The sequence below is a fragment of the Pelecanus crispus genome, chromosome 5 (genome assembly GCF_030463565.1).
Source record: "Pelecanus crispus isolate bPelCri1 chromosome 5, bPelCri1.pri, whole genome shotgun sequence".
Classification (NCBI taxonomy): Eukaryota; Metazoa; Chordata; class Aves; order Pelecaniformes; family Pelecanidae; genus Pelecanus; species Pelecanus crispus.
The window spans coordinates 22564644-22586291 of NC_134647.1; the positions used below are offsets into that span (position 1 = coordinate 22564644).

General features: G+C 37.8%; 1 protein-coding gene across 1 annotated transcript in view; it reads right to left on the reverse strand.

Annotated features, from left to right (window-relative positions):
• STK39 (serine/threonine kinase 39) overlaps positions 1 to 21648 on the reverse strand; it is a 104215-nt gene that overhangs the window by 65077 nt on the left and 17490 nt on the right. Inside the window, exons 2-8 of the mRNA XM_075710886.1 lie at positions 15389 to 15501; positions 10197 to 10305; positions 8726 to 8867; positions 6482 to 6537; positions 1359 to 1468; positions 1154 to 1255; positions 811 to 944 (exon numbers count right to left, since the gene is read on the reverse strand). Coding sequence (XP_075567001.1) covers positions 811 to 944; positions 1154 to 1255; positions 1359 to 1468; positions 6482 to 6537; positions 8726 to 8867; positions 10197 to 10305; positions 15389 to 15501 — 766 coding nt within the window. The remainder of the gene's footprint in view (positions 1 to 810; positions 945 to 1153; positions 1256 to 1358; positions 1469 to 6481; positions 6538 to 8725; positions 8868 to 10196; positions 10306 to 15388; positions 15502 to 21648) is intronic.

Sequence of the window (21648 nt, forward strand, 5' to 3'; positions counted from 1 at the left end):
AAATATGAGCTCTGAAACTCTTCAAGAAAGTGATGTATTAAATACCCTTAGGAAATAATGTTAATTAGAATGTGCCTCCTCCAACTCTTCAGCAAAAGAAACCTACAAAAATGGGTCTGCATAAAAATGAATAAAGGATAAATAAATTAATCGTTCTGGGAACTTGGGACCTCAGCAATGGTTTTGGAATAGATGTTTAATGTTTTCATCATCTTGGCTATCCCATTCACAAAGCATAGCAAGAACAAACAAATCACAAAGATACTATGACATGCAACTGCCTACATAAACATGAGGAAAACTCTAAACAAGCTTGGAGCCCCTAACTTTACAGTAAAAAATAATACTTCTTAATAAGCAATTTTCTCTGGAAATACCCAAGTTAAAGGCAATACTAAGCTTATGTCACAAAATGGGAAAAAATCAACATAAAATTATTTATTTATTTTTAATTTATTTTAAAGGCCAAGAGACTAATATGTTTGGTTACCAACAGTTCTGTCTCCTCAATCTGAACAGTCTTGTTAGACTCATGCACAATATCAAGATTTTTATCTTGCCTCAGATGAGAAATTGAGATGTAGAGCAAGGACTTTTGTTTGATCAGATTTTAATTCAACAGTATATTTAAATATAAATAAATTAGGTTAACAACGCAGAAGAAGAAAACTTAAGCGACCATTAAAATGCAATTTCTTCTCCCCAGATGAAGATGACTGAAGGCTGCTACTTACAAAATTCAGATCATACACTTAAAGATGATGCTTAAACACTGTAATAATTCCACTGTACATGGCAATAATGACCTACCTTTTGGAAGGATCTTTTTGAAGGCATAATGAAATTAGTTTTCTAAAGGATTTGCCATACTTTTTCATCATCTCCTTGTCCTCTACACCTGTCTCTAGAGTGGGAGGGTCATTTTGAAGCGTCAGCATTAACACCTACAGTAAACCCAAAAAAGAGGTACTGTTAGCAAAACCAATTCAAAACATGTAGAAATTAGAATAGAATAAATATTCCACAGAATATGTATATAGGTATCTTGAGTTGCTATTGAAAATGAAGTAGTGCTAACTATGTAGCAGCATTAATAATATAGCTAACAGCATTAAGTAATACAAAGTGTTAAGTAATACAAAGTGATTGTTACTTTCATAGGAGGGTATTTGTGATAAGGTGCTGCTCCTGTTGCTAATTCAATGGCTGTTATCCCAAAACTCCACATATCAGCCTTGAAGTCGTAACCTCGCACCTGGAACAGAACCAGAAAGGAAAAACAAGGTGATGATGTCTCAAGTTCCAAAAATTAAAGACTGAAAAAAAATTTTTTTTTTTTTTTTTAATATTAGGAATACCTGCTCCATTACTTCAGGGGCCATCCAACATGGAGTACCAACAAATGTTTTCCTTACTTTGTTACGAGTAACATCACCTCCCGTTGCTAAAAATGCACTAACGCCAAAATCTGGGAAAGGGGAAAAAAGTCGAAATCTGTTAAACTACCAATAACAGAGCAAAAGTTTTACACTTTAGAAATGAAGTTAATTCATACAGGTCTACTTATAGAAACTCCCCGCTGCAGAGCTTACCTTTGTTTCATGACACTGTTCTTGAAATGCTATGGAATAGATGGCATAGTTTTATCTGGGAGATCTGCACTAGGACACTCAAGTTTAACCTCCTAGTATGCATCTTCCTGAATATGGTTACAAAGGACTCCAGTATGTCTGTCACTTAAGGTTTTCAAATGTGCACTTTGAGCCAAGGTTTGAAAGGTTTGCATCCACTATTGTTCAAAGATAAGGAGCTACTTCTGCATGGCTACTAAATTTGAACGCAATTTGAACAAGAGGGAATACTATATATAACTTAAATACTTTCAGAGATTTGACAAATCAAAGATAATCAGCAAAGTGATCAACAATATATGTATTTAATAGTAGGCTATGACATGAATAGTTTTTTCCAAATTCCAAAATAGCAAAACCTTAGTGTTCTGTTAACGTGCCTCTATGTCAGTGACAGCTTCATGGGAGAGGTAGGGGATAAACGGAAGAAAGAAGAGCAGATTACCAATGTTTGGAGAAATACTGTCATTTTGAATGGAGCTATATGACAAGTATTTTAGACTGTGCTATTTACAACCCAGTTGTACTGAAATCAAGTAGTTTACTATAGGCCTACTTCAATTTTTATTTTCCTATTGTCTTCCTATTGTTCCCCGACTTTAAGGTTGGGGGGTGGGGGAGAAAATCAGGAACTACAGAAAATGTAGTTTTATCATTACTTTCCACTAAACAAACATTAAGCATCACAGACTCAAATTCTGGACCTCTTCTACATCGCTAAAACACACAGAAATACAGTAGACAAGTAAGAAGCAAGCTTCAAGCAGTATACCATAATTTTCCCTGCAGCTTGCATGATGAATTAAAAAAATATTTTTTTCTCCAAAATCTCTAAGTTATAGAATAGAGAGGTTTTGTTTGTGTTTCTGAGAAGCATGAACAGCCTCAGAAACACCTGCTTCTAAGGTTTTAATGTCCTAAAAATCAATGCTGGTATTAGTGACAGTTTTCTGAAGAGGAACTATTGCATATAAGGAAATGCTGAATAGGTAGAAATCAAAAATAAATAAATAAATGTCTAAATAAAGGAGAGCTACGGAAAAAAAATTATGTCCTTTTAGTTCCAAAGATACTTTGTATTAGACAGTTGTTCACAGGTCCTTTCAGGAACTGAGGTAACACAGCTAAAATCCAGACTTAAACTTTGCTCCCCTACTGCTGTTTTTCCCTATTAACAGAACATTAATTTTGAAAACGATAACAAACAACAAATATAAGTGGGTGAGGGAGGACAATGAAAAAAAAAACCACAACCCATAAACTAAGTAAAATCTCTTCCTGCAAAAGCTTCAAAGTGAAATATTGCAACATCTTACTAAGAAAGATGTGGTAAGTATTTAAGTCAAGTGAACATTTCACTATAATACTAGTCAAACACAGTCATATGTTTACAGAGAGAAAGAATGCTTTGATAGCTACTCAATAAAAACAAGACTTTAATTTCCCATCCCAGACATAGCTTTCACAAATACAGGTTATTTAAGAAAAGACATGACCTACAGTGGCAAGTTTCCTATCACACAGAAGACAAAGTATTATTGAGAACAAGTTCCATAAAGAGGAAGTGAAATGTATTACAAGGAAAGAGCTGAACAATTCAACAGTGTTAGGCACTAAAAGTCACAGCTAATATCAAAGAAAAAAAACAAATTTAATGAAGAGCCCTGATTTAACTCTATTAGTAAAGCATTTTGAAATTAAAGGAATCAAAGCTGCCCAAATAAGCACAGCCTACAAATAATTTAATCCCTAACACCTTTTTCACCTCAGCCAGGGCTGGGCATTTGGCCAAGCCTCAGCCAAGACCAACATCCAGAGTTAGTGTTAGGTGTATGGTTAGGAGAGAGACGAAGCCTTTGGCCTCCAAGGAAGCTGGGCTGCAAGGAGCCCGCTAACGGAAGGCACAGGCAGCAAAGGCGTTTTGTACCTGACAGCTTTTTCACCTCATCCAGGGCTGGCGCTCTTGGCCAAGCCTCAGTCAAAACCAAGCTCTAGGGTCAGGATCAGGCTTGGGAGAAAGACAAAGCCACTGCTTCCATGGCAGCAGAGCTGCAAAGCAGCTGCTGCAGGAAGGCACAGGCTACAAAGACATTTCTCCCCTAACCTTCTCACCTTGACTTCAGCCTAAGGCTCAGCCAAGCCCATCTGTAGGGTTACGGTTAAGACTGGGAGAGAAATAAAGCATCAAGCTCCTGTGAGAATGGGGCTGGCCAAGGGAAGCTTGGGCTGCCAAACCATTGTCCCTGATAAATCTCTGTCCTCCATATCTGAGGCATACGCTTTGCCTATCTTTAACCAGATCTTTTCCAAATATTTCTGTGGGTATGGATTACTACAGGAGTGAACACCCTGAGAACCACTGATGCAATGGGTAAGTTCACACAGCCACCTATGCACAAAACCAAAGAACAGGATCTTCTGCCTAGAATCCTCAAAACGCCCATTCTTCTTCTGACAAGTTTTACTGAAACTGTCATTTCTTGTATGGACTAATCATATCTTACAGCCCATACCTTCTACACTTCCACCAATCTCTGCTTATGATTGCTGTTTGCTATATGCTCCTTACCTCATCTCACATACCTCTTCCTTTACTGGCTTCTTTGATATTTTGTCCTTCACCAGGCAATTCAGGCTTAGAAGGCTGAAATCCTGAGGAAGTACCAATCATCTTGTTTGCTCAAAGCACCAGATGTTACAATCCCAATAGTTTTAAGTAGAATGTTGGAGCTGAGGAACTGCAATGACTATTTAATGTTGTATTTGTGAATAAGTCGAAAGTTTCCTGCTCTGTACAGAGGAATTTTGTACTTTAAAAATAAGTCTCCTCAATTTAAACGAAGCAAAAAGATGTATATTTTCATCTCTCCCATCAAAGACTGAGCAGATTCTTGGTGCAGAATCTCTGAGGTCTGTAATCAGAGGTCTCTGTAGAGCTATCCCAATTCTTTGAAGAATCTGTGCTCTTCTATATCTGCACAAAATCTTTTGTCGGAGAAACACTGGTTTGAGCTTCATTAGTAGGCCATAGCCCCTTAGAACCCAGAAATGCTAATGGACAACTCTGTCTTCATACATATTAGCAGTGTGTACTATGGATACATCTTTTCGTTATAAAAGCTTAGGGTGCAGGAGAATGAGCAGTCGAACCTAAGTTCTTCTAGCAAATAAGCAGCAAAATTATCAGGCATCTGTTCTTCAAAGATGAAAGGAGATTTTACTTTGTCAAGGCAAAAAGATGTCAAAAGGATGAATTTCAGCCTCTTTGATATTCAAAATTGGCTTTCAGTTAACTTGCAATGTTCAGCTGTCCCAAACAGAACAGCCCCACACCAACAAAGAAACAAGTTTGACACTGCTGCACTTTTCACCTGAAGATCAGAAATAAGCTGGTACTGAAATAATGTATCACAGAAAGAGATATTCCACATATCTATCCACCCACTGAACTTCCTCAGTCCCACATGCACTGAATGCCCTAGCAGCACAATTAAAGCCTTAATGATTAAGATGCCTACAGCAAAAAGGAGGAAAAGGTCCAGAAACCAAGCCCTGGAGTTGAACTAGAAAGGGATAAATGAAACTGCTGTTTGAATGTTATCTGATTACTGGGAGAGTAGATTTGATTATGTGTGAAAGTATTAATCTAAAGTCAACAGCTTTATTTCAGATGGCTCATGAGATTTTATCTTTCAACTTTTCAGTTATTATCATTATTTTTAATTAAGTTGGTTGTCTGTCTACTCCTTACAATATCAGAAGATCCAAAAAATACTTGAATAACACAGACCTAGAATCTCAGCAGTTGCCCAAAGTGCTATACAAAGTGAACACAACTGTAGGGTATAATCAAGTGAATAAATAAATATTAAGTATCTTATTAAAATTCAAGTCTGTAAAATTGACTACCTACTTAAAAAGTCTCGAACTCAAAACAGAAGGCTTAAAACTGCTCCAATTAGTAGATGGTTCACCTGCCAGCCAATCTTTTCCTGTCCAGTTTCATAGACTTCAGATACTGGCATATTAAAGCCCTCAAAATATATGTATACACAGTACTTTGAAAGCATTGTTTATATAAAGAAGAACTTTTTGGCTATAGCCATTTTTATTACTGAGGGCTATTAAGCACAAAGTTTTCATCACTGGGTCATGAACTATATATGAACTGTGAAAGGCCTGGGAGTATTCTAGGAGAGGCAGCAGGTATCACCACCTGCTTGCTCTATTTTGCAGATATCTGATATTAACTTGAGAGATGGGATATGGGGTACTTAAGCTCTTATGAAACCAAATCATTTGATTCTTACAGACTACCACTCAAGAAGCATATAGAGACATTCAGAAGGTATTTAAGATGCTAAACTGTATCCAACCAATACCATTGCAAGACAAATGGTAGAAATGCCAAAAATAATTCTCAGTGAGATATATCTCATGCATCCCAGTGACTAGTTAAGTTACAGCCAAGGTCCTCATGAAGGGCAGTACACACAGATTTTTCAAACTCCAAGAACTATTACAATTACTTGCAGAAATAAATTAAAAACTTGAACAGAAATATGAGTTGCTACCATCTGCAAACTGTTTAAGGTCCATGGGTGATTCAAAAGCAAACATTAAGAGGACATTAAAAAGTTTCCTTAGATATTTAATGGGACACAGAAAAATACTGACTAATTTCTAAATCATGTATCATTAATCAAGAATCCTGAAACTGGCTAACTTGCAGCTACAGCACTCCAAAAGGAATAGTTAAAAGCCAACCGAAAAACTTGCATCTGTTGCCCCTAATCCACCTGCAATTACCTTTTTCTTTTATTTAGTCATTACTCTACCACTGCCATTACCTGCTATTTGTACAGAGCCATCTTCACCCAGAAGAATGTTGCCAGCCTTCAAATCTCTAGAATGTACAAACAGAGGTTACTTTTATGTATGAAAGTATGTACGTGCACATTTTATGTAAATAAATAAATATTGCATACTAATTAGCTTCACAAGATAGCATTTTAAAATTTAGAAGACAGAAACAGGAACCGAAGTATAAAATATAACTTATTTACAATAGAACAGAGTGCAGAACTCAAACTCTCACAAACTCTCTCTCGCATAAAAAGAACCACATGCAGCTTTGGTATAAAATGAGCAGACTTCAGGGACAGATTTTGAGAACAGAAATATTTAGGTCCAAAGTCATTTTACTGCCTTTTATAAATATATTCTCACAAACTGAGAGCTTTCAGAGCTTTAAAGCAAGAATGTTTTCTCACATCCAACTGCACCACTAATGAAAAGTTGGAAAAAAGTTCTCCTCTCTGATCTCTTCAGAGAAGAGACCCATCTTCAAGAAAGGTAAATATACTGCAGATTTCTACCCAATGAAGCTATTAAAGCTCAGGAATAGCAACCATGTTTTGCTATAGGGTACCATGATGAAAAGTTACTTGACACTGAATCTGTCAAAAATTCAGCATGTGCTTAACAGTCAACTATATCCATTTAACACACTATTCACACGTAATGTTAAGAAGAAACCTTTCTGGCTGTTGGGGTTTTTTTTAATATATATAGAAATGTGCATCCCATTCTTAACGCACAGGATAAATCTTTCATACAGAATATATCATAAACATTAATAATTTGAGCAAATGAATCTTGCCAAGATTTACTGAAAATAATTAACACATTGCTACTGAAAGGTAACATAACCTGTTCCCTTATACATAAACATGAATGCATCAAAACAACAGAACAAAATCCCTGAACAATTTTGGAAACATCTCCAACTGACAAATACCACCAGATACAGCACTCCCTGAACTACCACAGCTTTGACCTACAACACAGATGGGAAAAGGAACGTGCACTGTATCATCTTGAACAGGACTTCTGTGGTACTGTGCAGTTTACAAATTCGATGTCATAAAAAAGGAGAAATCTCAGATGTATCAAATAGATCTCTCTCTTTTTATCTTTTTAAGGTCCTTTAAGAATAGACAAGAGAAATTCCCAAATCCGACCTCAAAGGGCCCTGTTATACACTTAAAAGCTAGTGAATGTTCCTTCCAACAATATCAGCTTAACAAAAGACTATGAATTAAGGTTTGTGGCAGATCTTTGGCATTCCAGACCAGAAGTCAAGATAATTGTTCTTTATTTCTCCATTTATCTCAATTTTCTCTCTGCAAAAGGAGGAAATAGTTCTTGATTTACATCAGAGGCAGTTCATTTATAAGATGAGACACAAGAAGTACACATAAAGAACAATTACTGTGCTACATCTGCACTACCTCCATTCTCAGACTTCTGTCTGCAGAGAATCTGTTTTTGTTTAAAAGATTCCCTTATAAAAGGCTAATGCTTGAAACAGACAGAGCCTGTTGTAGGCACCTTCCTTAAAAGGCAAATTCACCTCAGTAAAATTAATTAGGGAGGTCAGAATTTACAGCACTTCCAACATCCAAACAGTGGAAGCAACCTGTGGATTGCTACAGCAGATATGTATAGATGACCCTGGGGGATATGCATGATTTACACTGAAGGAGTTAGTGGAGAGAGACTATATGGAAGAGAACAATCACTAGATGCATATACACCAAGATGCAGTTCCATAGTACCAATCCCAGCTTCACATGTGGTCATAAAGAGAGGTCTGTAGAGTTGTAATACACATTACTGATTAGCAGGAAAAAAATATATTTCACATTTATACAGCAGTGCCCGAGTGCAAGATTACAGGTTTACTGTGCAACACAACAACCAAGTCACAGACCATATAACATAAACTAGATTCAGATTAGATATTTGGAGTACCAGCAGGCACAGGAGTGCATACTTAGTGCAGCACAGACCATTCATAACTGTAAAAGACACAGACAGGGTAAAGACCAGGCAAGTACTAAGTATCAGTGACTAACTGCAGTCAAGATTATAGCATGTGCCCAAGAGTCATCATTTGATAATTACTGATCGCATTTACAGTATGCGAAAGAGGCAATACAATTTGCTTAGCCAAGCAAGTGCAGCTGACCAGTATCAACAAACTATACACACAACTTTGAAAATGCTTATCCCTGTGTATATTCTCCTACCTGTGAATTTGCCCATTCCTGTGTAGATAGTCTAAGCCCTCCAAAACTTCTTTAAGAATTGTTGCTATTATGGGTTCTTCAAGGACACCATTTTTGTGCTCTCCTCTGTTGACAATATACTTTATTATATCAAGCATTGAACCTATATTGCAAGTCCAGGAAAGAAAAAAGCATATATATAGCATTATCATATCAGATTCTTGAGAAAATTGTATTTCTTCATTCTTTCTATACTACTGCAATTTAAATCTTTGCATGCACATGTAAAGACCTCATGTAACTACCTCTCAGAATAAAGCATACTGCTACCTCATTCAAACAAGAAACAAAGCACTGGTTTTTGTCAAGTATACTGTAATACTCAATTAGAAAGACGTGCTAACAGCTTGCTAAACTACCATTTATTAAAAATTCAGGAGTATCCCACATTTAAACAGACAAGTACAGCGAAGGTTTCAGTTTATTATCCAGCTAGATTATGGTTCATGTGTTCACAGTGTAAACATACAGCTGCAAGACTGGAAGGAGACATTCTCTGCAAACATTTAAATGATGACAACAACCCTAGTGACACCCAGTTTGACATTGAACTTCAGTTATTATAAATTTCAAGGAATCTAATAGCAACATTTTCTTTGTATCCAAGCATTTTTCAACAGCTCACAATAAATTCCTGTCATGAATTACTGGACTCTCTCAGAGTCTATGTTGCTTTTGATTGAACTGAACAATTCAACCAAATGCAACACAACAAGTGTTACTTTATGAGCACTTCCTGCCCTTGCTTTCTAGCATGATGGTGCAGTAGTCTGCTGCCATCAAGACTAATCTTGAAGAACAGCATGTAGCAACCAGGACCACCATATCTTATTTTGGAGCCTCAATTTGTAAGCCACAAGCACCACATTCAGTTCAGCCCCTTTTTCCTCTCCTAGAAACAAATAAGATTTTTATACTGTCAACCATCATCATAAAAACTGTAACGAATGTTTGGTTAGTTTAAGCAATAAAAAGGATGTGACGTATAATGCCTGTCCTACTAAGAATCTTCCTTGAGTAAGGAATGAGAAATGCTCATTACGAAATCAGGAATATACGCATTTTTACAGAAATAGAGTGTATTCTAGAGAAACTCAAAAACAGGCCACACTGGCAGAAGTTACTTAATTCTCATCAGTTTTCCCTACACAGCCTTAATAGAGAATTTTAATGTATTGATTCAGAATAAAAAATTACAGTCATTATTATTACAGAATTTATCTCGGTAGTTCTTAGCCTGTACTATCTATATACATATACAAATTTTTAAGCTTGCACTATCCTGCTATAACACACCTATGCCTCAAGGTTCATCCTGTGTAGTCTCTCTTCCCGCTCCTTACTTGGTTTAGGTCAATTAACTCAAAGAAGGTACATTAGGATAAAATAATACAATTTCCTTGCAGCTAAACAAGTAAAATGAGTAACTTACCCCCACTTAACAGCTTCATAACCAGCCAAAGTTCATCCTTCACCACAAAAGATGTATAATAGGTCACCACATTGGGGTGATTGCATTGACTCATTGCTTGAATTTCTTTCTGTAAGAAATACAGAGCCCAGCGTAACACAGCCAGCTATCAGTTCTGCTTGTATAGAGAGAAAGTTTCATTTCCAAAGTGAAATACTATAACAGAACTTAAGTCTTGCACACAATATGCATCAAGGCACCAAAACATTTAAATTTACCTATAGATCTAAATGCAAGACAAAACATTATTGCAAAGAACACAAGGTAGGTTTGGCCAGGAGATACAGGCATAACTACATCAATTTTCTTCTGAAAGCAGCAAAGAAATTACTGTTACAGTCCCAAATTCAGAGTAAGCAGTGAAGAGTGAGCAGTCTCCAAGAGCTGAAGGTGTGGGTACAGGCTAGACAACAAAATGCAAGGAAAGATCAAAACCTACTGCCTTTCCTGTTCAAAAGGAATATGAAAAGAGTAGAATGGGAGCAGGTGAGAAAGGAGGAAGGAAGCTGTTGGACAAAGGACCACTGGTTCGGTTACCGTGGGATGGACAGGTGCACACCAGAGCCACACAATCAAACAGGAGAGGAAAAAGTAATGTTACAGACTAAAAGTCAGAGGAAACAATTGACTAGAGGAGCACACAGTCACCAACAGATGCACAACATGGCACTACCAAGTAACACCATCTATGACACGCCACAGCTGTACACATTAAGAATGACTGCCTTGTATCTGTTATTTCAAGCAGAGTCCTTTTTCTATTCAGTCTTTCACATAATTGTTCTGTAACACCTTTCTGGCAGCTCTCATTATCCTGCCAATCCTTTAAGCAGGAGTGTTTAAGGCCTCCTTTGTACCAGAGGGTTTGGCCTCACACCAGCTTAAGATCCCACAATCCTACTTCTCCCCCTCCACCTCCGGCCACACAGCCCTGATCCATCCCTGGTGCCATGCTCCTGGAGAGTGAGACAGTCAGGGAGCCAATCCAGCTAAAAACCAAACTCTTTCACCTCCCTTCCCTCCCTGAAATGCAACTGCTTTCGGGTGGGCCCATGCTACACACTGACTCACCAGCACTGGCACAAGGCAGGCACTATGGCAGTCCCACTTTGATTGATGAAAGCTGCCACAGATGCGATTTTCAACTTTCAACCTCAATTCAGCAAGTGTTTGAAAGAGGGGTTTTTTGTTGTTGTTATTTGCAATGTACTTGAGATCACCGACAGTTTCTAATAAAACGTTAATTGCGTGTATTAAAGACTCTGATTTAATCTGGTGACGCCTGTTGGTGACTATTAAGTCAGGCTGTAGTTTGACACACACTTCAGCTAGTCCTGTTGTCAAAAGTGCTCCTCCCTATTCAACTTCTGAGCCCTGAACCACAGAAGGATGAATGCCTAGATAGTCATCCAATGAGCCCGAATAACTGAGCAATTTGCACAATCGCTTCTCCCCACCCCCACCCCCCGAAGTAGTAGGTGGAAAACAGAAGAAATACATGTGGGGCAGATTTCCCTTTCCCAGCAGACATGTAAGCTTAAACACAAGTCAAATTACTGCCTCAGTTCTTAATTCAGCAATCCATACCAAATCTTAACTGTAACTCTCCCACTCTTTATTACTATTTCACTTCTTATATTGTTTTATTGTTTTCCTATGCTGGTAATATAACAATAGCTCAAAAAGTTTACCTGCCACTACTGTGCAAAACCACACCTCATCTATTTTACTCACACATTAATAGTGCAGAAACGTAACTAATTGACTGTGGTAAGCTTCACAATCTTTAACTGAAAAGTGCTTTGAATATTTTGTCTGCCTGCATCAAGCTATCAGCAAAAATTGAGCTATCACAGTAACCATAGGCAAAGGCACCTTGGGTCTCAGCTTTGGTGACTTTTTCCGAAGAGAGTCTTTGCAAAACAAAAATAAACAAACAGAAGTCACCCCATGAGAGATAGGGGATTGCATTTTAGTCAAGAAAGTATTAATTTCAGACTTGCAGTTCTGGAGAGCCCCTATCACACACAGAATGGTAAACCTCCGCAAAATTCAGTTATTTGGCCGAGGCCCATGATATGCACAGGTGAGAAAGAAAAGCATTCACTTAAAATACACTATCAAAGAAAAAGCTTGCAGCAGGACATCCAGGAGAACACCCCGGAACCTTCTTCACATTCACGTCACTTCAGACATTCGACAGCACCAAAGACATAATGGTACTTAAAATTTAAAGTCTCTCCCTCACCCCTCTGTTTCTCCTTCCCTTGTGCTAGCACAAGTATTTGTGCGCTGCATCAGCAAATATGCCCAGGTTAAAAGCTAACTTCTTTTTGGCCAGGTTATTCCTGATCCAGTTTCACTGAGCAGCTGCACAAAAATGCACGTCAGCCTAAGGGCAGGTGGGTGACACAGTTAATAAGCAACTGCGAGACAGCTCCTTTGGTGCTCAGCTGCAGTGCCCGCAGGGCCGGGTCCAGCTCCCAGTGACCAGGCAGGAGCCACAGCTCCGTGGGTGCCTCCCCGGGGCCTCCTCCACGGACACCCGGGGTACAGCTGTTTGAGGGGTTGGGCATAACGCACGAGGGGCTCCTCCAGAGAGCCTGCCTTGAAGGGCTACCCAGAGCAGAAATGCAAACAGCTTAGACAAATCTGTTCAATCAAATAAGCCATTCTATAGAAGATGCTTTGGTTTGTAGTGTTGAGTTTTTTGTTTGTTTTAAAAAACTGGAGGTAAGGGGATAGGGGAAGATACCCAGTCAGGACAATACTAAGGACAGGAACTTTTTCCTTGGCTCATGGGGTTAAGTTACGTTTAGCTTACAATAGTGAGAACACAGGACATTGCAGGAAACAGAGTATTGAATTTCAGGAGTTTGGCAGTTTGTGTAACCTTAGTATTATTTCAACTCCCTCCCCCACTGCCTTTCTATTTTAATTGACACTGGCCCAAATCCTAAGTCTGCTTACATGGGCACAAAGCTTGCTGCATTTTCCACTTCTCTGGAGGCCACACAGCTGAGAATGTGTGAAGGGTGCCTTTGCACACCACCCATAAGCACTCAGCAGCAGGATTTTACAGAACAGCATGTTCAGAGAGCAGACAAAGTTTTAGAACATCCCTGTGCAAATGGAAACTGATCAGAACAGTAAGTGATTGAAAACTGAGCAGACTCAAAAACGGTGTTAAAAATTGTGAAACGCAAGAGCATTCTAAGTATTATCAACTGAAATAGAAATGTTACTACAGTTGTAACGGGAGTTTTGGAGGTCAATGATGACCTTTTCCAGAATAACTTCTCTATTTTTTAAACAAAACTTTAACTATTGGAACTGAGTTGGAGTAAGTATACTTCCCCTCACAGAAAAAAAAAATTAATTATGTATGTGTATGCATACACATGTGTGTATGCACATATAAAAATAAAAGGAATCATACATGCACACCCCCCCTCTTTTTTTTAACCCTCCTAACCAGGAACTCTGAAAGCTAGAATTTATGTTCAGCTCAAAACAGATCAACAAATAAAAGAAACACAAAATCTGAACACAGAAAAGCAGAAACTGACTTACGTTAAAAAGACGGTATGGACAGTTGTCTTCATACCAAAAGAAAGCAATATGGGACCAAAAATTCAAGACCTGTTGCCTCATTTGGCAGACAGCAGAGGCATGTCAGCAGTAAAGATACTCAAGCACTTGCTAAGGTAACTTTGTACAAGCTGGTAAATAACTGCAGTCATTTCTCTAGACCACCTGGATCTCTCTTGCAGATTTTTGGCAGTTTTGTCCGGTTTTATTTGTTGTAATTTTTTAATTCTTAATTCCCATTATTAGTTTAAATTCTAATAAAAAAAGATCAAATTTTGACCATTTTATATGACAATGATTAGTATTTCTGGTTTTACAGAAATGTTCTTTACAGGCTGTAGGCATTAATACATCATGCACAGCATCTCACCTTGGCCTGTTTTCTTTCTAAACGCAGTTCAGAATTTATTTTCTCAGTTTTTAGTTGACAGAAGTCTCACTACCTCAGAGGTAGCTTCCACTACCACAATCCTCTTTTAAAAACCACAACAATGTCGCATACAAGCTGTTACATAAACTGAAGGTGAATGCCATCAATCACCAAGGGAAGAGCATTTTGGGTCCCTCCACTGTAAACAAGCCATTTTATCTGAAGAAACTGGATGGACCATACCCTCTGTATCAAATTCAAGATATCTTTTGCACTGGCAATTCCCTGCTGAGGAGATCATTTCCTTCAGAGGCAGGAATTTCTGCATTAGAAAAAGCCCACAGTCTCTAGGCAGTAGTATAACCTGTGGAACAGAAGAGAGCGTTCTCACTTTTAGAATGGTTTTGTGTCCTTCAACTCTTGTTATGCTGCCAACATATAAATACACATTAGTCTTCTAAGCACCTGACTAGGAGCATTAGGAAGCAACAGGTTTCACTTTTTAATTGTTCTTTGCGACTTTGTCTGGATTGCCGTAACCAGTGCAGAGGAAAAACTCTTGCAGTCCCTTTTACAAAGGGCCTCTTACAGGTCCCTTCCTCCTCTGATCAGTGACCCAAACAAACAGCATTCCTCAAATGGCTTGTTATGGCCTATTGGATAAGTGAGTGTTACTAGCTTTAACAAGAGTTTCCTTGTGTAGATGGCAGTGCAGCCATTCCTACTTTTCCCCTCAAAAGTTATCATTACAAAACAATCCAAAATTTTTTGCCATGTTTTGGTGCTTTAGACATTTTAAGGAGACCTACTAAATTTTACCTTTATATTTTTAATCGGTGTTTAACCAGAGGAAAATGTATCTTTCCTTGATGTTAAGAAAAATCAGACCACCAAACAGTAATCTCTTGAAAATCGAGTCTCCAGAAAACAAGGGGTAAGGTTCTTCCCACAGTTCTCAACAGTTGGTTATCCCAAGATTCAAACTGGCACTTCTTGGTTTTGTGGCATTAGAAAATATACATTAGTAAAAATATATTTTTAGGGGAAGGGCATACTTCTTTCAGATTATTTTCAAATCCTTTTCTCACTATTATTCTGTATAAAATTCTACCCACACTCTTGGACCAAGCAAAAAACAAAATAAAAACAGAAGATAGTCTCCATGTAATATGTTCCCCTCTGATTTACTTACAAGTAATTCATCCATACTGGTTTGGCATTTTTCTAAGTTGATCCTCTTTATTGCTACGCGTTCTTGCCTGGGTTTGCATAGCGCTGCCTGGACAACTGCTGTAGCACCACTACCTGAAAAAGGGCAGAAAAGGAACAGAGTCTTAATATAACAGGAATTTAAACCAGTGAACCAACACAAGAACTCCGCACAGACGAAGAAATTAAAATCTGCCGTTTATCCTTTTTCAGTGCTTTCTCCACACGTATACCTTTCTACTAGCAAGACAGCTTGCACACTTCTCAAATGGAGGAGAAAAACCTCAAAAGTTTCTGTTCCATACACCACAAAAAATTCCCAGGCCAACAACTTAAAATCATGTGCTTATTTATCAAGTCACACCCACCACCTCAATGCATTTCATATAGTTTGGGAACCATTAGACTTTTGTCTTTGGGACACATCTGTTTTAATCAAGAACATGACTTGCACAGTTCACAAAATTAAAAGCATTAGAGTGGGGCAGAGCTTTATCAAATGTTATTTCTTTCTGTTCTTTCAGGTCAGTCCCTGTTTAACCAGGTTTTTGTTCCCACTATGCAATGAACACAAAAATATCGGTAGAATTGTACATGCCAAATCTTCTAAAGTTTCACCTGCATTCCTGCTCATTCATCATGATTAGGGCAACAACCTACAAAACCCATGCTGATTCTTGTAAAAAACGTGGGAGGCATAAGTATCACAACAAAAATAAGATGATGCATGTTGCTGAATAGCCCAGCAGAGAAAGTCAGTCATGATGCAAATCACATTTGGTCATACAACTACACTGATAACAAAGCCTGGTGGAATAGAACAAATTTTGGGGAAAGCATTAGAATAATTTTCTTTAGTATGCTTCATTTGCAAACAGCAGGAGTAAAGGTCTTGTTGCTTCTTTTATCAAGCACCTACTGGCTTTGCCCCAGGCAGTATTGCCTCACTAAATTAATGAAATGATTGCAAGTAATATTCAGGAAGAGTTTTGCCCGGGTTGCACATCTTGCTGCCGCATCAAATACAGCAGTGTGCGCTTCCTCCAAGTAATCACATCTTGCTCATTCATGCAGAAATCTAAAATCTCCCAACGAGTAGTTTCTACCTGTAATTCTAATGATTTTAACATAAATTACAGATTTCTGGTAAGTCACAAATTGATCAACGTGTTATATTGGCCTGCTCATACACTATGTTCTATTTATGCTCAGTAATTGGCACATCCTAGATGAATACAAACTGTGAACAAAAAGCCTTTTGTTGTCAAGCTCTACAAATGTGGATTCAGTTACCAGCCGACTTAAGAACAATTGAGAGCTTTTGCCTCTGCACATCTGAAAACAGCACCGACAATACCTCATGACTGAAAGTTATTGTCCGTATTTTAATTGCTGTTTGCTTAGCTATTTTCATGCATTGTTTGTTCACACGATGTTTTCACTCAAATCACAAAGTTTTTTACCCCAGTGTATGAATTTCATTACAAACTTCTGAGCTCATCTTAAAAAAAAAAAAGTCTCAACAGGACTAAGTAGTCATCTTTTTGCAGGATGCGGTCACAGACAAATATTGACATGTCCTGTTCTGTCTACTTACAGATCAAAGCCTTTAAAAATTCCAATAACGTAAGTAACAAAGGAATTAAGAGATTTTAAAAATTAAATAAGACATCCCAAGGAAGGAATCACCAAGTCAGCACAATTCAGCTCAAACAGGACTCATCTACATCACTTTAATGAAGTTCTCATTTGGTAGACATCAAGACACAAATCCTCTTGTTACTTTGGATACACAACTGCAGGTTGAGGCAGGGGAAGAAACCAAATTTTTAGCTATTAAGGATACAGGAACAAAGACCAAGATTTTCCTTGATGTATCTTTTTCATCTATGCCAGTAGTTTTATCTACTTGAAGGAAACAACCAGATCTTCACTTTCAAAATAGATTCATATACAAAGGCCATATAAAGGACAAACAGAAAAAGCACACAGAAAAATTTTTCAGCCAACGGCAGGATGAAATCCTGACTGCTTCCTCAAGTTAAAGCAAAATGACAGTAAGTAACACTTCAAAACATTTTGGAAAAATTAGATTATAAAAGAGTCCTGTCACATCCCTGACCCCACCCCACTATATCACTTGCTTAAGTTCTGTGAGACCCCAAACCAAAGACTATGTGCTTACTACTATTTAGAAAGTCTTGACTGCAAAATTAATTCTGAGCTATCCTTATGCACAAGTTGAAGATCTGTTCCTCTTCTGCCTACTGAAAGAGGACGAGATGCGAGATTTTAAGACATTAACCTAGAGTTTGAAGTTTATTTATATGAAAAGCCTTTCAGTGCACTTCCCTGTGTTTTCTCCTCAGAGATGACTTGCAGTGTGATATTCTTCACCACAAGAATATGATACATTGACAATGTAAAAAGCTTTCTATGTTCAGAATAAAGCCAATCTACCTCGGTTTCTTCTTTCTCCTGCCTTTTGAATACTCTACACAATATAGTATTTTGATAGTAAAGGCAATCTGTGCAGCCTGCCTTCTCAGTGGGACCTACATATAAAACCTATTTGAAAAAGCAGTTTCAAGTACTGAAGTAGGAGCCAGGCACTTAGTGGCTCTTCCTCTTAAAAGATGTTCCCCTCTCCTCTGGCTCACAAGGTGAACAACTGGGGATAAAGATGAGGAAAATCTGCAGTTTTCCCATCTGGTCAGAAGACTCCTTTTGTGTCAATAAAGAGATGCCCTTTTCTAGTCTACTAAACAAGCAGAAATGTGAAGTGTTCCAGCAAAGTATCTGTTATAAACAGGACAACTTAGATAAGCGTTTCAGTCAACAGATAACAGACTACATGAGTAATGCACTACCATACAGTAAAACAAAATTGTCACAGACAACCATTCAGCATAACAAATTAGGGTCACAGGAAATGATTGCATAGAACAGGTTACAGTCAACCATTCCTTGTCAGAAGCCATGACTTCTTCAGGTATGCTGAACCTTACTTACGAGTCTTCCAAAACCTAACCTTCACAGCAGAGAGCATACTAACTACACCACAGCTAAAGCACAGACTGGTTTTAGCATCCAGTCTCTATTTAGAAAACTGATCTAGTGTAACAAAAGCTCAGGTTGGGTAAACTATGAAGCCTTGACATCCAGCTGTCTCCTGCAGAAGAACAAAACAAAGGATTACCAGTGGTCAGACTCAAAAAACCAACAGCTTTGTAAGAAAGATTTTTTTTTTCTACTACTGGAAAAAGTTGTTTTCCTGCTACAGACAAGTTCTCTTTGCCAATTTCAAAAGTTAGCAGTGAAAAAATGCAATTTCAGTCCACATCAAGTTGCCTATTGTGAAATGGGAGTAGTAGGCATCAAGTCAGAGAGTTTCATCTTGTTCTCACATTTTTTGCTGCCATCCTTCTCTCTAGTGTAAGCATGCCCTTACAGCCAACCTGTTCCTTCATGCTATGAAACATGCATTCCTTAACATCGTGCCCTCAGTGCAGCAAGCCATTAGAACTGCTTTTAACTATTTTGGTTCATGCAATAGAAACCTTCTCAAGAGCTATTACATATGGCCATACTTCACTTCTGAAAGGATATAACGTAAAAGCAGTTTTCTGCATTCCACTTTGCACATGCTTCACGGAAAGCATATGAAAACCCCACAAACACAAAACTTATCCAGGATTTAAGCCTAACTGAGTAAGTTCCTTCAAGTTGTTCTAAATCTGACATAAAGATATTTTCTTTCTCTTTCTCTCTCTTCCGCCCTGCCCCGGAGTTTAACCCTCGCAGAACCTGTCTCCAGCTGGCAAAGAAAAGAAGGATCTTTGAACAAGCAAGATCAACAAGCAAGATCAACAACTGACATTGACATTTTAGTTTTATCTACCCTCTACTAGTCAAGTCTCAAAAAGACAGGCAGTTAGGTGAGATGGCTGGACCATATCACTTGCACATTGCACATGCACACATCCTTCTTCATCAAAGTGTCATATGCTTATTCCCTGTTATGTATAAAGGTCTCACACTCTCCACTCATTCATCACTGTGCAGTAACTCTACTACTAATAGTTCTAGGTCTAGAACTATTCCTTTCAATTTTCTTCTCAAAACCAAAAGTCAGTAACCTCATTATCCCATAATGATTCACCAAGTCTTTTTTTTTTTTTTTAGTAGCTCAGTGTTACTCTACAGTATTCCAACACAAAACTCATTTAAATATTTCTGCATTCATTAGGTCCCTTCAGACACTCTACCCAAAGACATCTTCCTCAACCCCATGGTTCTTCTACCTAATCTCTGAAGAGGAGGATGCAATTTGTTGGTAACAGTAAGTCTTCTTGCTATCTGAAGGGTTAGACAGCAGTCGTAATTGGAGAACACTAAATATGTTATCTCAGAACCTATGCAAACTCTTACATACCAACCTATACCATCTGCATTTTTATACACCTCTTCTGCTCCCCCAACATATAGGAACCTCCTATTAGATGTAGCTGATTAGTGCAGAAAAAATTTAAGTCAGCCTCAAATCCAAGAATTGTAACTGTCTGTAAAAGAAGCCAGTACTAAGTAGAATAAAATCTATGAAAATGGATGAAGAAGCTATGAAAGTATTTTTATTTAATCTTTCAGACAGTCCAGTTGTGAAGAACAGTCACCTCAGTAATGCTTAAATGCATTCTTATATGCAATGTAACTGCAGGATTCCTTTTGCAAAGAGCAGAATGCACACAAACTGTGCCTGCACAAATGCCATCTAGCTTAGGTTTCCACTCATAAAAAACATGTGGGTTTTTTTATGTAACATGCAAAGCATCTGCACTTACATAGAAGCTTTGAAAGCTATGTTGTATATGTTCTATATTGAATGCAATACTGTGTAGCATATTTCCAGCATTACTATGTATGTGTTATGAACTGATCAGTACTTCAACATGCTCCATGGCAGCATTGTGCAGAACTAGTCTCTTCAGTCCTGAAAGAATCAATTCTGTTGATGGCAAAGCAATACTTTTGATTAAGAAACAGAGAATGAAGAACCTTTAATTTCTTTTGGTTTCTAGCTTTTACCCCACAATACTCTAAAGATCTTTCAGTATTACTCATTTTCTTTCATATTACTTCCATTGATTAAGTTATAAATCAGCTCATTAAAGCTCATTTAGACCACCATACTAAACTCTAAATCTTTCAGAAACTTCTCAGAAAACGAACTCATGATTTCTCTCTCCATTTTCACACCACCTAAATGCTTGTGTTCTTAAGAACTCCAGGATAACCACATAAATACAATTTACTAACAATTCCTGCCCACTTTGTGTTCTTAATTCATGCTGGGATCTAATCTCCCCCCTCTAACTCACCTAGATACTAGTTTGTTTATCCTAGCTGTTAGGATGATGACATAATTCACTTAAAATACACTAAGTGTTCCGAGAAATACATAGAACTGCTACTTCTGCATTTTTATCATTCAACAATTAATCTCATTAATTCTTCATGGAGCTATACAAAATTAATTTGTTCTGCAGTTGGACATTTAAAAACATCACCATTATGGCTACAGAATCACAGGGTTATTCAATTGTTGTTTATACCTTTTTGTGGGAGAATAGCTTACACAAAATCTCTGAGGTCTAGCTTATCCCATACTACTTTTCAAAACTATGTTGCATAAATAATCTAGAAAAAACTCTACAAAGATGATAAAGGTCTACAAACACTTCTGTGATCCCACTGAAGTCTTAGAGAAGTAGCCTAAATGTCCATATCAAAACTATTATGCATTATAGAAAATCTACAAGGTATTTTCTGTGCAAGTGTTGAGCCAACCTGTACTAAGCCTAAGATACAGCAAGCTTCAGCGTTAACCAGACATCATATTCTCCACACAGAAAAAAAAAAAAAAAAAAAGGGAGGGGGATTCACAATGAGCAGTAAAACCCTACATACAAGAAAAACAGGGGCAGAAGGGAATGACTAAGCTTTTTGAACTCTCCTCTTTATTTCCCCCCACCCTCACTAAAATAGTAAAAAGACTGGTTATATCAGATGTTTTGGCTAGATAAATTATAGGAAATATTTTGAGGTTTGCTGTGCAGTACTATGTTACAACTCCCTCCTTGTCAAATCTGCACAACAGAATAAAGAAATTCCTCTGCCAAAAGCACATGAGAACAGCAATCTACCTTCTTGAATGCAGAGGTTTCTAGTATCAGAGTACAGCAA